This window comes from Sorex fumeus, unplaced genomic scaffold (assembly GCF_029834395.1).
Source record: "Sorex fumeus unplaced genomic scaffold, SorFum_2.1 ptg000131l, whole genome shotgun sequence".
NCBI lineage: Eukaryota > Metazoa > Chordata > Mammalia > Eulipotyphla > Soricidae > Sorex > Sorex fumeus.
Genome location: NW_026606188.1, coordinates 27,676,704 through 27,692,455, shown reverse-complemented (window position 1 = coordinate 27,692,455; position 15,752 = coordinate 27,676,704). Strand labels below are relative to the sequence as shown.

The 15,752-nt window shown below is 36.4% G+C and overlaps 1 protein-coding gene across 5 annotated transcripts in view; it reads right to left on the bottom strand.

Annotated features, from left to right (window-relative positions):
* PTBP2 (polypyrimidine tract binding protein 2) overlaps positions 1 to 15,752 on the bottom strand; it is an 80,683-nt gene that overhangs the window by 11,425 nt on the left and 53,506 nt on the right. For all 5 annotated transcript variants that reach the window (XM_056139037.1, XM_056139038.1, XM_056139040.1 and 2 more), the window contains one exon: positions 7,377 to 7,572. In XM_056139037.1, coding sequence (XP_055995012.1) covers positions 7,377 to 7,572 — 196 coding nt within the window. The remainder of the gene's footprint in view (positions 1 to 7,376; positions 7,573 to 15,752) is intronic.

The window sequence follows — 15,752 nt, the reverse complement described above, 5'->3', positions numbered from 1 at the left end:
GCTTTGGTACGTATATATGAGAGCCATGTTTGAATGTTTGAATTATATACCACTGTATAAAATTTAGAGTTCAAAGTCATCTATCACATGTCTTTCCTTGTGCCATTTTAAAGACAATGGAAAAAATAACGTGTATGTTTGAAATATTTATATTGGTGTTATTAATAAGGGATTAAGTTTGTACATTTTATGAAAGTTTTTTTAAATGCCTATTTCAGATCCATCTCATATACATGAGAAAAACTTACTATCTAGTCATATATATATCTAGTAATCATAAGATAATCATGTTAGACACAGAATAAACTTGGCATAAACAACAACAAATTGTCTCAATGACTGAAAATATCTTAGTAAATGAAACAAAAAAGAAAATTAAGACTAAAGCACTTACAGACTCACTACACATATGACATTATTCTACGCAAGTAAATCTGTTAAGGAATATAGGCAAACTAAGAGACCCAGTTTATCTCTCATGCATTTTATTCTGTTTTTAATAGGAGCGTAGTCTTTGGGGTCAGAGTGCCTTGCAACTCTGTGTACTATTTGAACCTTCCGCGACAACTTTGTTTAGGAGTGAGGAAAGGCTTTTAAAAACAATGAAGATATATAATACATTCCCAGAAAAAGGTTAATCATGACTCAGGAATCAGAATTTCTGGTTTCGGGGACTGAGACAATTTCACTTTAAGGCACAGAATTTCAAATGTTTTTGTTACAAAATATGTAAAATGAGGAATTTTTAAGAGATACAAGTTAATTCCTTTTAAAAACTAGTAATTTCTCAATAGTTAGGAAATGCAACAGAATGGTATGAGGAATTTTCAAAGAGAAGTCAAAATTTTCTAGGGAAGCAAGATTTAACTATCATCCAAGATAAATGCTATTTAGAAAAAAAACCTTTTGAACTGACTAGGCTTGGGGTTAATTTCTCATTTCCATTGTGAAAAGATCAGTAGGGGGACCGGAGAGATAGTACAGCAGGGAGGGCATTTGCCTTGCACATAGCTGACCCAGGTTGAATCCCTGACATACCAGAAGGTCCCCCAAAGCACCGCCAGGAATAATTTCTGAGTGCAGAGCCAGGAGGAACCCCTGAGCATCGCTGGGTGTGACCCAAAAAGCCAAAAAAAGAGAAAAGCTCAGTGGCAGATGGCGAGATGGCTCCATGTGCGTGCTTTTCATACAGGAGCCTCAGGTTTGATCCAGGACACTGGTACCACTTACTATTCCAAGTACCACAAGGTATTATTATGCACACATAAACACAATCTGTGGGTGAAGAATAAATTGCAATGACTTAAGAAAAAATGCCAGAAGAGAGACTACAGAAATAGTACACTGGATAGTAGGGTACTTGGCTTGCACACAGCGGACCTGGGTTCAATCCCCAGATTCCCATATGGTTCCTGAGCACCACCAGCAGTGATTTCTGAGCACAAAGCCAGAACCCCTGAGCACTGCCAGGTATGGCCCAAAACCTAAAAGAAAACAAACAACAAAAACACGACCTTCCCCCCCCCCCCCAAAAAAAAAGAGCAGATCAGTTCAGACTGGAACTTTCAAAAATAGTAAGATTTTTTCAGTATGTCAACAGAACCTGTGGAAATCTAACAACCGAATGCTCTTTGGTGCCTTTGATAGGGTCTTACTATGAACAAGTAATTATAAAAACATCTAAAACTCTACTGAAAGGTCTAGGCATTAGATGTATTGTCAAACAATTAGGCATGAGTTGTAAAAGTCATAACTTTAGAAATAGTATGGTGATATTTGACATGTGACATGCCAAGGATTTTCTTCAAAGTACAACTGAAACATGAACAGATAAAACAAACGCTTTTTATATAGCAAATACAGAATTAAGAGTAGTAAATGATGTCTGAAGCTACTATGTTAAAAAACATTTAATAGTAAAAACGGGGGCCAGAATGACAGTACACCCCTGAGCTCTCCAGGAATGATCCCTAAGGGAGAATGATTTCTCCCTGAGCCAGGAGAAAGTCCCAAGTACGACTGGGGGTAGCGCCCCAAAAAACATAACAACAAAAGCTAAAAACAAGTTTTCAGAAACTATATGTTTTTAAAAAACTTTAAATGGCAACAAGAAATATAAAATAAATTGTGAGACTGTCATGGGGCAGGCTTGAGGGGTGGCTGGGAAAATGGAGGAAAGATGACAGTGGTGGTGGGATTGGTGTTAGAATATTGAGTGCCTGTAACAAATCATCAAAAACAACTTTGAAAAAATTAAACTATTAAAATTAAGCTTACCTGTTAATTTTATGCATCTTAAACACAGAAAAGAAAAATTTAAGAGCTAAGCAAAGCATATTCTATCAGAAGAGAGGTAGATTTGGAATGAATAAAATACTGCATTCATGGCTATAAAGAACACTGTTTAAGTTCAAGACGAATTGTTCTGTAAGGACTATATAATTACCTTTATAAAACATTACTTAATCTGTTCTCAATTACGAATTACTTTAATATCACTAGATCTGTAAGTTTGCTCCCCTTTCTGTTAAAATATTATAATGAAGATAGTTGATTTTCTCAAACTCAAAGTACTTTCAGATAGCTTTAAATATTCTTTGTACATATTATCTGTCCGCATTTTTAAGGTGTAAACAACATGATCATGAAAAATTAATTACTTCCAGCAATTTTCCTACAACTGATCCACCTCTTAATAAATTAACTACACTTTAGAAGCACGATAAAATGATCATTATAATGATGTCTCAATTTATAATCTCAAGATTTTTGATCACCTTGTTCTTTGAAGTAGAATATGTGAATAACTAATAGTCTGCTAGTTTGTGATTATATATTTAGATGTCAGATTTGTAACTAATTACAAATCAAGTCTCCTTCTTGAATAAATTATAGTAAGACAGTTATCTCTAGCACTACAAGAAACAAATATAAATGCTAGTATTAAAAAAATTACTGTGTAAGATCAATTAAAATGTATAATACTGATTCCAGAGTAATTAAATCCAGGCAAAGTAATTAAATTCAGTGCTTAAAATATAAAAAGCATAAAGGTTAAAATGTGAATGCCCTCTAAATATTCAGCAGAAAAGAACTTTCTTCATTTTAAAATCTTTTAAATAAAGTAATACTTAATCATTTTATTTTAAACAGCTACGATCTGGGAAAGAAGATGACCGCATCAATGCTAGACTTTAGTTGTATCGTCAAATCACCTGATTAAACATCACTGTATGTAAATTTATTAGCTCCTGCTATACAGGTTATGTGGACTACTTCAAAAAGCAAAGCATAGAGATCACAAAATCCACAAAGATCACAAAAATCTACCCTGTATGTAGGTAAAAAAAAAAAAAAAGCAAATCCTACTTTAGTGTCCTTATTATCAGCAGATACTTTTGAACTGAGAGAAATTTAAAAATACTTGACCTAGTCAGCAAAAAATACACGGATTAAGCAGAAAGCTCAATCCATACCAAATATGAGCATTAACAACCTAAAAAAGCATTTTGGAGTATTCCATAACCAAATAGAAAATACGAACAATTCAGAGATGCATAATGCCTAATAGTGTATATTTGAAATTACACCATAGCTCATAGAAGTAATAAAAATTAAGCTAATTTGACGCTCTTAAAAAGTAAAACACTGCTGGGTAGGGAAAAAGCAAAACAGTCAGCCTTATCCACCACATTAGTTTTGATTATCACCTTTTTAGAAACTTGTAATAAAAACCCGAGATTTTGGCCCACTTATTCTAGTTCTAGAACTGTAATGTAAGAAAATAATTTTGAGAAATAAAGCTATGTATCTATCACAATGCTTCTTAATGATGAGTATGGATAAAAGTGTATTTTAAAAAGGGTTGCTCCTGCGAGTCCACATTCTTCCCTGGACATGTATCCTCCTATGTTTCCTTGCTTGCTTGGTCTTTCAAACTCGTGTTCTCTCTCGAATACACATTCCATTCTTTCTCTCTCACTCACATCTTTCTAAGTACTTGTACAATAAAAAATATCTTGCTTCACTGAAGAATTTTGCTTTTAGTTAAAATTTAAAACATCAGTGAACTGGCAATTATAATGAAATAACAAAATTACAAAGCATAGCTTTAATTTGTATAAAAAATTTACATAGAAAAACATACAAATATAAACTCTTTTAATGGTTATCTAGCAAACTAAAAGTACTAAAAAATCAACTATGATGACAATTTTGAACTCTGACTTTTCAAAACCCTTTGAGGATAATCAAAATAAAAAGTCCAAGATGCAAAAAATACTTAAAAAGTAAAAGTGCTACTTAGCAAAGGAAGGTGTGTATACACTTGTTCTGACAACAAAGTATTTTCCCTTTTCTATTCAGGTAGAGTTCAGAAACAAAAATATACTGTTTGTATTAAAATTTTCAATGCAGAGCTAAAAGACGAATTTATTTTTCCTCTGCCCTCCCTCAGACATATTAAAAAGATACATTATTCATATGCTTTCAATGAAAAAAATGTAGACTCCTGAAAAATGAAAGCAAACAGTAAGATCAAACTAATACTGTCAAGGCTTCATCATCTTTCATGCAAAAGGCTTTAAAAGTAAAATTTACTATGGCCATAAGATTATAAGGAAACTGATTAATTCCCTAGGAGATGAGTTAAGGTGATGTCTAAGGAAGACTAGACCCAGAATCCATATGCACAAACAGATCTAAGTATACCCAGATGAGAAATATTCACAACTCCTTAGGGTCCAAAGAACTAATTACTGCTGTCCTATGTTTATGCTAATTGGAATTTCTTGGTATTTTACACTTAAATTGCTCCTTTAAAGAATGCATACGAATCTTTTAACTTTTCCTGATTCTAAGTATAAAAATTTTATGCCACATTCTACTTTACTTGGTTATTTTAAAGTTTAAACAATTTTGGTTAGGTGCACATGTCTGATATCTAGATTCTATTAAAAAACTGCAGGTGATATTTTTCCTTCTGTAAGAATACAATTTTCTAAGAGTGTACTGATCTATCATAATAATAAGAATCACGCATCATTACGTATCGCATCTCACTTTGACTTTACAAAATGACCAACTATGAAAGTAGTTATTATTTACATGAAAGCCAGAAGCAGAAAGTAAAAGTACGGTGGGTGCTTGCCTTGCACAAGACTGTCCCAGGATCAATCCATGGCAATCCCATATGGTGACCTGAGCGTCACCAGGAGTGATCCCAAGCAGAAAGCCAGGTCTAAGCTCTCGGCACTGTCAGGTATAGAGCAAAAGCCCAGCCAAAACAAAACGAAAAATACATGCAAGACTAATCGGAGAGAAAAAAAAAAAAGACTTGAAAATAGACCTGGTGATAAGAGATTCATTCTACCAGGAAAGAATGTTAAAATATTTAGACACGATAATTAGCTATGATTTGAGCTTAATGCGTAAGAAAATTAGAATAGTTAAATCAATTGTTCCTCTTGAGTACTAAGGTACCCCTATATATCATTTGCATTATTATATACTCTTATATACTTTAAAAGGGATAGCAAAACTGTTATAAATTCAAAATAAAATTTTATTTCCAGAATTTAATTCAGTACACTGCTTTTTTGTTCTTTTTTTTTTTTTTTTTTTTGCTTTTGGGTCACACCCGGCGATGCTCAGGGGTTCCTCCTGGCTTTGCACTCAGGAATCACTCCTGGCGGTGCTCGGAGGGCCAGATAGGATGCTGGGAATCGAACCCGGGTCGGCCGTGTGCAAGGCAAAGGCCCTACCCGCTGTGCTATTGCTCCAGCCCCCAGTACACTGCTTTTTTCTTCTAAACTGTTAAAGCTACCTTCTGACTCATCACTCTGGGGAGAGAACTCAAATTTATGGATAATCTTACAAATCTCAGAAATCATGACATTCCAAAACACATCCAATAAAAGGAAATTGAAAATTTCACTTTTGGTTACAACATACTAATTTTACTTAAAGGTAAAGGTAAAGGTAAAGGTAAAGGCCCTCCCGTTGATCATCGATTTGCTCGAGCGGGCCCAGTAACGTCTCCATTGGAGACTTTGTTGTTACTGTGTCTGGCATATCGAATACTCTCGGTAGCTTGCCGGGCTCTCTGAGAAGGGCGGAGGAATCGAACTCGGGTCGGCCATGTTGGCTGCGTGCAAGGCAGACGCCCTACCCGCTGTGCTATCGCTCCAGCCCCTTACTTACTTACAGCCCCTTACTTACTTACTTACAAGAAAGATTTTTCCTAATATTTTCTTTCACTTGAATCCAACAACTGTAGTTTGCAAATTATTGCCGTGTGAGCAAAATGCATTGTAGCATGTAGTGAAATATAAACTGAGTCAAGTGCATGTAAATTTTATAGAAAATTCTAAAATAAACTGCTTTTTCAAAGAGTGGCTATATGGGTTTGATGCCCAGAACATGTGCTCCTGAGCACTGCAAGGAGCAACCCTCTAAGTACCAAGCCACAGTAGCCCCTGAGCACCGTCCAGGTGCAGCCCCTCCCAAAACAAAACCAAGAAGAGGCTATATTTTACCAAAACACCCATATGTCTGCTTCCATTACCTGTTTTCTGTTACACTTTACTGTTTCTTAAATGCAAAGTAAAAAACAACTGTAACATCTTAGACAATATGATTACAATAGTACATAAGTTTATGGTATGGATGTTCAAATTTCTGCACACTCACCACTTATAAAGTGCTCATAAACCTCACCACTTATGTAGTGTCACACCCTCAATCTTCACTCCCTTTATCCCTTCCCCTTCAGTTCATTAATATGTTGCACATTCCCATGTTAAATTCTTGTCATTGTTTGATACCTTTTATTCTCATTTGGTCTCTATATACCATAGATCATCCAGGACCTGGTGGTATTCCTCTGACTTAAATCGCTTAATATGATACCATACAGTTCCACCCACATTCCAGTGAATCACATGACTTTATCTTTTGTTGCATCTTATGCTGTACAAACAAACAAAAACAATCTGAGTAGTCCTAAGAGAAACCCCCTCAGGGCCCCTCTACCTAGAGTTGCACCTAGACAGTATAATATCAAGTTCAAAATAAAAATACACTTAAGAATTCAGTAATTTTTCTTCATTAGAGCTTTTCTTCTTTTATCTTGGAAAAGTGGTGTGGGAGAGCAGGTGAAGGTAGTGAAAAAAACGTAACTGATATAATTTTATTAATACCATTAAAAACATAAAAGCTTTCTTTCAACAGCATCCATACGCCTTCTCTGCTGGGGAAAAAAAAATCTAACAATTTTAACTTCTAAAGTGGGTTACTAATTGTACTTACTGGAGTTTAGCGGCACTTTCCCATCTGGCAAAATGGGAGAACAGTGGTAAAGACAGTAAGAATCATACCTAAGAGGGATGTCTCCTTGGCAAATGCTGCAGCAATAGCTGGGTCCAAAGCAGGTTGTCCATCCCCAGAAGGAAGATCAGGTCGAGTATAATCCCTACTTTTATCATTGTTGTATTTTACATTCAAATTCACAAGTTTGGAAAAATCAATCCTTAGGGTACAGCAAGCATTATAAATATTCTGACCATCAAGGGCCTATAAAAATAAATAGTGTATTATCAGTCTTAAGAAATGAAAACTAGTAAAATGTATGACTCTGACAATAAAACTCAATTAAAACATTCTCAAAAGCTACTGCGTAAAGGATCAAATTTGAAACATCATTCTTTGCTACTCCAGCTGCACCATACCTTAATTTCCATAAATGTCACTTCTTTAAATAGAAATAGTGTAACTTCAGTCTAAAATAAAATTCGTTAATCACATGTGTTAATATTTTTAATTAAAAATGAACTACACATTTAGTCTTAAAAACCACGGTCACATATAATCAGTCCTGCCATAGTACCACAATTTACATAACTGAAGTATTATATAGTTTTGCTAGATGGTACAACAGTAATTGTATCAACTTAGAAGGTAAATTATGTTGGATACAAAGTATAAGGCGCTTCAAGCTAAGTAAATATCATCCTAGACCAATACCAAAAGTAATATCTTCCCAAGCGCAAGGTGTTGAGAATTCAATGAAATAACTTGAGTTAGCAAATCCACTGTCATTTCAGGGAAGTTCTTGAATAAAAGTGCAAGCTCTGAACTGAGTGGGCTTCTGAGCCTTTCTGAATCTCAGAATCTTTCTTAATCTGAAAAATATAATGGCTGCCATACTTCCTCACTGGGTATAAAAAGGATTAAAAAAAGAGTCACATATCTGAAATATACTATAAACTAGAAAGGACTAGGCTGTTTGTTATAATAGGTTATTTTCTGCTCCTATATCACATCAGTTCTAGTCCAGTTGGACATAAGTCTGAGACAAACTAGAGAAGAGAGAAATACATTATTAATTTTTCATTGAAAGAATAAACACTATTTAAGAGCTCAAAATTAGGGATTGGAGTGATAGCACAGAGGGCAGGGAGTTTGCTTTGCATAAGGCCAATCCAGGTTCAATTTCCAGCATCCTGTATTATCCCCTGAGCACTGCCAGGAGTAATTCCTGAGTGCAGAGCCAGGAGTAACCCATATGCATCGCCGGGTGAGACGCCTCCCCCCCCAAAAAAGAGCTCAAAATTAAAGAACATCTTTAGTTTTCTGAGTATTACACAGTAGTATTACTATAAAACTAAAAACCTCTGATAACTAGACATGATCAAAATAATGAAAATAAATCTAGGAATATTTTGATAGCCCAACCTTCCCCTCCTCCCCCATAATTTAAAAGACAGTATTTTATTTAGATAATAGCTTAAGCAGCAAATGTTGGGAGTACAATGTTATATGACAAGTCTTCAAGAGCATCAATTTCCTTCCAACAGGAGTCCCCTAGACGACCCTATCCACCCTTGAAAGAGAATTTCTAAATTACTCAATAGGATTATTTTAATCATCATGTGCTTGACTAGGGAAAGTAACTGAAACAGATTTAGATTGTTAGTTTAAGAGACAAAGGGGGAGCGATCAAAGGTGTATGCAAGGTATGTAGAATGCTTGGGTTTTACTGTCTAGTCCTGCAGTGTCACAGACACCCTCTAATATCTGCATATATCTAATCTCTGAATAGTATCTGTATACCTCTAATATAAGATTGGTCACGGTCCTCCCGTTATTCATTGATTTGCTTGAGTGGGCCCAGTAATGTCTCCATCATGAGACTTGTTGTTACTGTGTTTGGTATATCGAATACGTCATGGGTAGCTTGCCAGGCTCTGCCATGCGGGCGAGATACGCTCGGTAGCTTTCCGGGCTCTCCGAGAGGGGCGGAGGAATCGAACTCGGGTCAGCCATGTTGGCTGCGTGCAAGGCAAACGCCCTACCGCTGTGCTGTATCACTCCAGCCCGATATCCTCTAAATTACAGCAGTGAACCAGGAGATGTCTCTAAATGCTGCCTATTAGGCGGCCTCAGAGCTTATTGGAAAGCCAGGTATGAGCCGGCAGTGATGGGGCAACTGCAACCTCATCGGAAGGAGGGCATTCCCGGCTCGTCCTTCAACGCCCTACCCAGGTCACAAGTGGCTCTCCGGCACAGCCATGGCTCCAGACGCACAGAAACCAATCTCGTAATTATCTGGCTCTTGGCAGAAATCCCTCCAGACTTAATAAGTAAAATATCAGAACACGCAACATCATATGGTTCTCATAACCAGCTACAGAAAACAAATAATTTCACAATGCCTTTTCAGCATTTCTGACTGTTGGGTGGAAACTCTAAACAATGGTGCATCTTTTATCGAAATAATGAATGTAATCAAAGTAGATAGGGAGTTAAGTAGAAATCAACTGCCTCACAGGCATTGGGAGGGGTGGGAGGGAGGATATATTGGGGTTCTTGGTGGTGAAAAATAAGTACTGGTGAAGGAAAAGGTGTTTGATCATTGTATGATCGAGACTTAAACCTAAAAGCTTTGTAACTTTTCCCACAGTGATTCAATAAACAAAAAAAAAAAAAGAAAAAAAAAGCTGCCTATTGTGTCCCCACCCCACAAACAAAATCAAAATCAAACAAAGTGTCCTATTAGAGAAAAAGAACTCTGAATCTGAAAAAGTATCTGAAGCTTTCCATTTATTCAAATATTCCAATATTCTGGAAGAGGAAAATATTTTCTCTTTATGTTATTAAAATTAAAGTCTACATGAATATATTTATCAAGGTAAAAAATAAAATTAATTCTGGGTCGGATAGAGTATACAGCCAGTAAGGCACTTGCTTTGCACATGGTTATCCTGGGTTCAAACCTTAGCACTACCTATGATCCTCCAAGCACTGTCAGGAGTTATCTCTGAGAACAGGGCTACGAGTAAGCCCAGACTGCTACAGGTCCCCCACACCCTCCTACAAAACAAAACAAAACAAAACAAAAATAATTCAATAGAGGCCAGTGAAACTGATTAAGAGGTCAAGCACTTGTGCTTCATGTGGCAACCCCTACTTTGAATCCCAGGCACCACGAATCGTATCCCCCACCCCCTTGCATTGCCAAAAGTCTCTCCTGAGCACTAATAGATTATGTCTCCCAAACCAAAATAATGGCAACAATTCAATATAATTTCATCTCTGTTTGGGGCTACACCCGGTAGTGTTCCAGGGCTCCTCCTGACTGTACTCAGGGAATCACTCCTGGAGGGGCTCAGGGACCAGGATTTGAACAAGGGTCAGGCACGTGCATTGTAAGCACCTTACCCAGTGGACGCGTATTTCAACGGAGTTGTGATGAAATCCTACTTAAAGATACTATATACATGTCCGAATATTTATATACACGTTATACTTCAGTTAAAAAAGATCTATTATCACATAACTTTATCAGGAAAAACACAATAAATTCATTAGAATTTGTTATTTAAAAGGAATCAGATATAAATCCCTTCTGATGAGAAACAGCAAGAGCAAAGTCAATCCAAACAGGGCCTGTCTCACGTTGGTGCTTCTCCGCCTCACCAAAAGGTGGTTTTCTTTACCTCTCCTGTATCCTTTTTTTGATTTGGAAGGGTCACACCAGGCAGTGTACAGAGTTACCTCCTGGCTCACTATTGCAGCTTGCTCTGTGTGACACTCTGAGACCAAATAGCAGAACCCGAGGATCCCGTACGCCTTGCACACACTCTAGCCCTCTGTTAGTCTTTAACTATTTAAGTCTGTTTCAGTTACTTTCTCTAGTCAAGCATGGATCAGAGGGTCCAGGTCATTCCTGGAATTAACTCAGCCAACCAGGTCTCTTGCTTTAATGCTCAGTTCAACTAAGGGCTACACCAAGCAATGTTGTGGGAACATGCAGTGTGGGGATTGAACCTGTAGGCCATAAATGCTCTGAGCTACCACTCCAGCTCCTTTCCTGTCACTTTTACTTGATACTCTATTGCAGCCAGGAAGTCTCTTTGCTATTCCCTAGAAAGGGCTAAGTTGACTAAACGCCAAATCTAAAGTAGGCATAATTGTTAAAAAGTTCTCTAAAACTTTTGGCATTTTGCTTTAGATATCCTAGAAAAACTCATTGGTATGCTAAAATGACCACATTCAAGGACATCCAAAGACTGTGTCACTATCCAATGCCAACAATACATATTTATAAAGATGTTTCTGAAAAGCTGTTCCTATCACAAAAATAGAAAATTTCATTTTTCACCTATGAGCTAAAATTTCATGGCTCAGGTCAAAGTGATAGTTCAATGGGCTGACCGCATGCCTCGCATGCTGGAAAGCTATATTCGATCCCCAGAACCTCACAGCACCTCCAAAACAACTACAGAGTAAGGAGTACCCACTGGTAACTGACTGCCAAGTGTGAAAACAGAACAAATACATTCATTCCAAGGTCTACGAAACTGTTTTATAAAAGTCCAGGTGAAAAGGACAGTATACCACATTATGTCTCACTCCTAAAAAGAGTAACATAATTTTTATATACCAAGTAATTCTACTTCATGAAAAACACAGAAACAGAATTAGAAAGCCTTAGTAAGATCTATTTTTGATGGTTCAATATTCTGCTTGACAAAAACAAAACATAAGGAAAAGACATTAGGGTGCTTTTGTTCTAAATAAACTAGACTATATTAAAATATTTTTTGTTTGACAGTTATAGGGAAATCATAGGAACAATTATATCAATTCTCAATAAACACAACAACACCTTTTGCTGACTTCAGCAATTTCAAAAGAGATGGTACTGCACTATGGAAGAGCCTACGGACAAATTCAGGAGATTCTTTTATTTTCCTCTCTAAGCCTCACTAACAATCTCCACTGTTAATCTTCAGAGTTAAATCTCTTATAAAGCAAACTGCTGGGGTGGAGGGGATTCTAATTAACTATAAGTAATTGCCAAAGATCATAACTAGTAAACAATTTGGTCCTGACACGGAAACTACTCATACACAACAAGATTTCTAGCTTTCAAACAGCAACAGCACCACCAACAAGGAGTACTGGCCTCTAACCCCCAAATTATGATGTTAGTTCAGGATAACCTCAGGATGATGTTTTTATATCTATCTACATGATTAAGCACATGAGCAGCGTTACAAATTTTCTTCCCCAAACCTGATTCACACTAAATGAAATCTAACACTAAAGAGATGTTGGGAATATAACGATTATACTTATATACATATATAAAATATACACAATCTCTCATTCATCTCTCAACTACAACCATAAATGCAGACTTAGGCCTAAATTTGCTTCCAAACTCTTATTCATTGCTTGAAATTTAATCTAACTTTCACTGTTTTAACAGTTTTAAAATGTAGCAACAATTTCAAAGTTTGGAAACAACTCATTTCATTGATGGTTGAAAGGAAGCACAATAGGGTACTCAAAAAGTTGTGAAAAGGGATGAAAAATCTTAATACCTATAACATAGTATACATGTTAGGTTCTAGAATGTAGTAGTGCACAAAACAGACATGATAGTCACTCTTATGAAACTTATTTAACAAATTAGATGTGTAGTAGTGAGAACTAAGATGTGATCTAATCTAGATGAAAGGTTATTTAAGACCTCTTTGAGACTCCTAAACTGATACTTGAAAAAAGAAACATATATAGCTAGATATTTAAAAATGAAGAGGAAACAGTATTATCAAATGGAACAGCAAGTTCTGAGTCTTGGAAATAAAAAAATATAGTATAAAAAAGTTACTTAAAAGTCCAAAATAATTAAAGAATAAGGTGAGAATGGAGAAGCAAATTCAGAACTGACTTAGAATTGTTTTAAGCCTTGATAATGACTGAGAATTTTATACTTAGGAGGCAGTCAACTAAGGGCTTTAAGAATAGAAGTGATAAAAATTTGAGATCATTCTTAGTGTTCAGTAGAAATACAATAGGTATGAAGGAAGTCAGACTGGTGGTGTTAGTCAGAAGGCTACTGAAAGAAAATAACTTGGGTCAGTGCTACTCAGAATTATGCTGCCCAGATCACTACAAAAAAATGAGGAGTCTACATCAAAATCTATAGTAAAAACCAATACAATAAACTCTAAATATATACTTAATTGTATTTTGGCACCAATTCCTAGTAGCATCAGAGACAAGTACTACAAAAAGTACTGATGAAAATGAGGGTGGTGCTGAGAGAATACGGACAGTCAACAGAAATTTAGAATCTAATTTCAGTTAGATTTGGTACTATACTAAAAAAACAATGAAATCAAGAATGATGCCAGTTTTCTGATTCATGCTACAGTATAGATCTGGTATACTGAACTTTGTTGACACAGGTGCACTAGAGACTGAAACCAAGGTTGGGGTTTGAGTAATAGGAGTTGAACTGAACGCATTAAGTTTGAAGGTACCTCACAGTATGCTGGGTAGGATATAGTCTGGGTCTCAAGGAGCAATCTGACCTACACAAAGTGGTCTGAACAATGCCACAGTTATAAAGGTGTGGAGAGAGAGAGGGGTTGTGCCAAAGAGATGAGTGGAGAAGGAAAAATAAAGATTGGACATATCTAAATGTGTCAAAAACTAGGAAAAGAGAAGTTTTTAAAAAGTGTTTCATGGTTTTGTTATCTAGAGGTTAGGTGAAATAAAGACTGAATAATGCTGTTGAGATTTACCTACTCTAGTGATCAGCTGACACACTTTAAGTGCAAAAGGAGTAAAAGGGAAATAGAAATAAAAATACAGTAGACAGAAAGTATAAATAGCAAGACTGAATTAGAGATGAAAACCTAATAGTAAAGTGAGAGAAGTTTCACTGTCATTCTGTTGTTCATAGATTACTTCTAGCAGGCCCCAGTAACGTCTCCTTCGTCCTAGCCATGAGGTTTAAAAGTGCCACATTCGAGGTTCTTTCAGAGTCAGGAGAATAAGACCCATCATTGTTACTGGTTTTTGGCATATTGAATATGCCACGAGGAGAGAAGTTTAAAGCTTTGAAATACTGATGAGACACAGCTAACAGAAAATACTTCTGCCTCACAAGAGGCAGGAAACAAATATGATGTGGTATTTACTGTTCATAGAAGAGAAGTGTGGATATATATATATATATAATTAGATTTTGTAAAAAATTTGCCTAAGTTACCACCTGATGTTTTCTATTCACCCTCACCTCCTGAAAAATGGTAATAAAGGTCATTTTATAAAGGAAGACAGAACAGATTTGATGATAGAAAATTCTGATGTTTTCTCACTGTGAAAAATGAGAAAACATGATAAACAAAGAAATACTAGATTTTTCTCGATTGTAGGGTATATTTGTAGCTGGGTAGAGGGTCTATTTGTAGTTGATGGGGGATGAATTTAAACTGGTATCAATTGTTAAGATTATGTGACCATACTCCAGGTTTACTCAACAGTCTGGAACTAAGTGGGAAGATTATCAATCAATGTGCATGTACATTTTAACGAGAAGCTTGGGGTACAAAATCATACTACAAGAAGTTTGCAAATTTCTTTTTCCTTCCCTAACAAGTTAAAATAAAGTTGAGGTACCCAAATACATACTTAATAAAACAACTATGGGCACTCTTAAAATTACAGTCTTAGATCTTTCATAAAGCAAAACTGGCTATATAAACATAGCTATATAAAGGTAAAAGGTAAAGGCCCTCCCGTTGATCGTCGATTTGCTCGAGCGGGCCCAGTAACGTCTCCATTGGAGACTTTGTTGTTACTGTGTCTGGCATATCGAATACTCTCGGTAGCTTGCCGGGCTCTCCGAGAGGGGCGGAGGAATCGAACTCGGGTCGGCCATGTTGGCCGCTTGTAAGGCGAACACCCTACCGCTTTGCTTATATTTATATGTTTATAAATATAGCACAGTGGTAGGGCGTTTGCCTTACAAGCGGCCAACATGGCCGACCCGAGTTCGATTCCTCCGCCCCTCTCGGAGAGCCCGGCAAGCTACCGAGAGTATCTCGCCCGCACGGCAGAGCCTGGCAAGCTCCCCGTGACGTATTTGATATGCCAGACACAGTAACAACAAAGTCTCCAATGGAGAAGTTACTGGGCCCGCTCAAGCAAATCGACGATCAACGGGAGGGCCTTATAAATATATATTTATAATTTAAAATATACAAATATATCATTTATATTTATATAAAATATATAAATAAAATATCTAACACTTAGGTTTGTTTATTATGAGTACAGATAAGATTGGTTTATTGAAAAGCTCAAATATAATCGAGGCATATTCGCTTATTATGAGTTCAAATGTACTATAAATTACCTCAGACAAGAGACATAGAAATCATAGCTTTTCT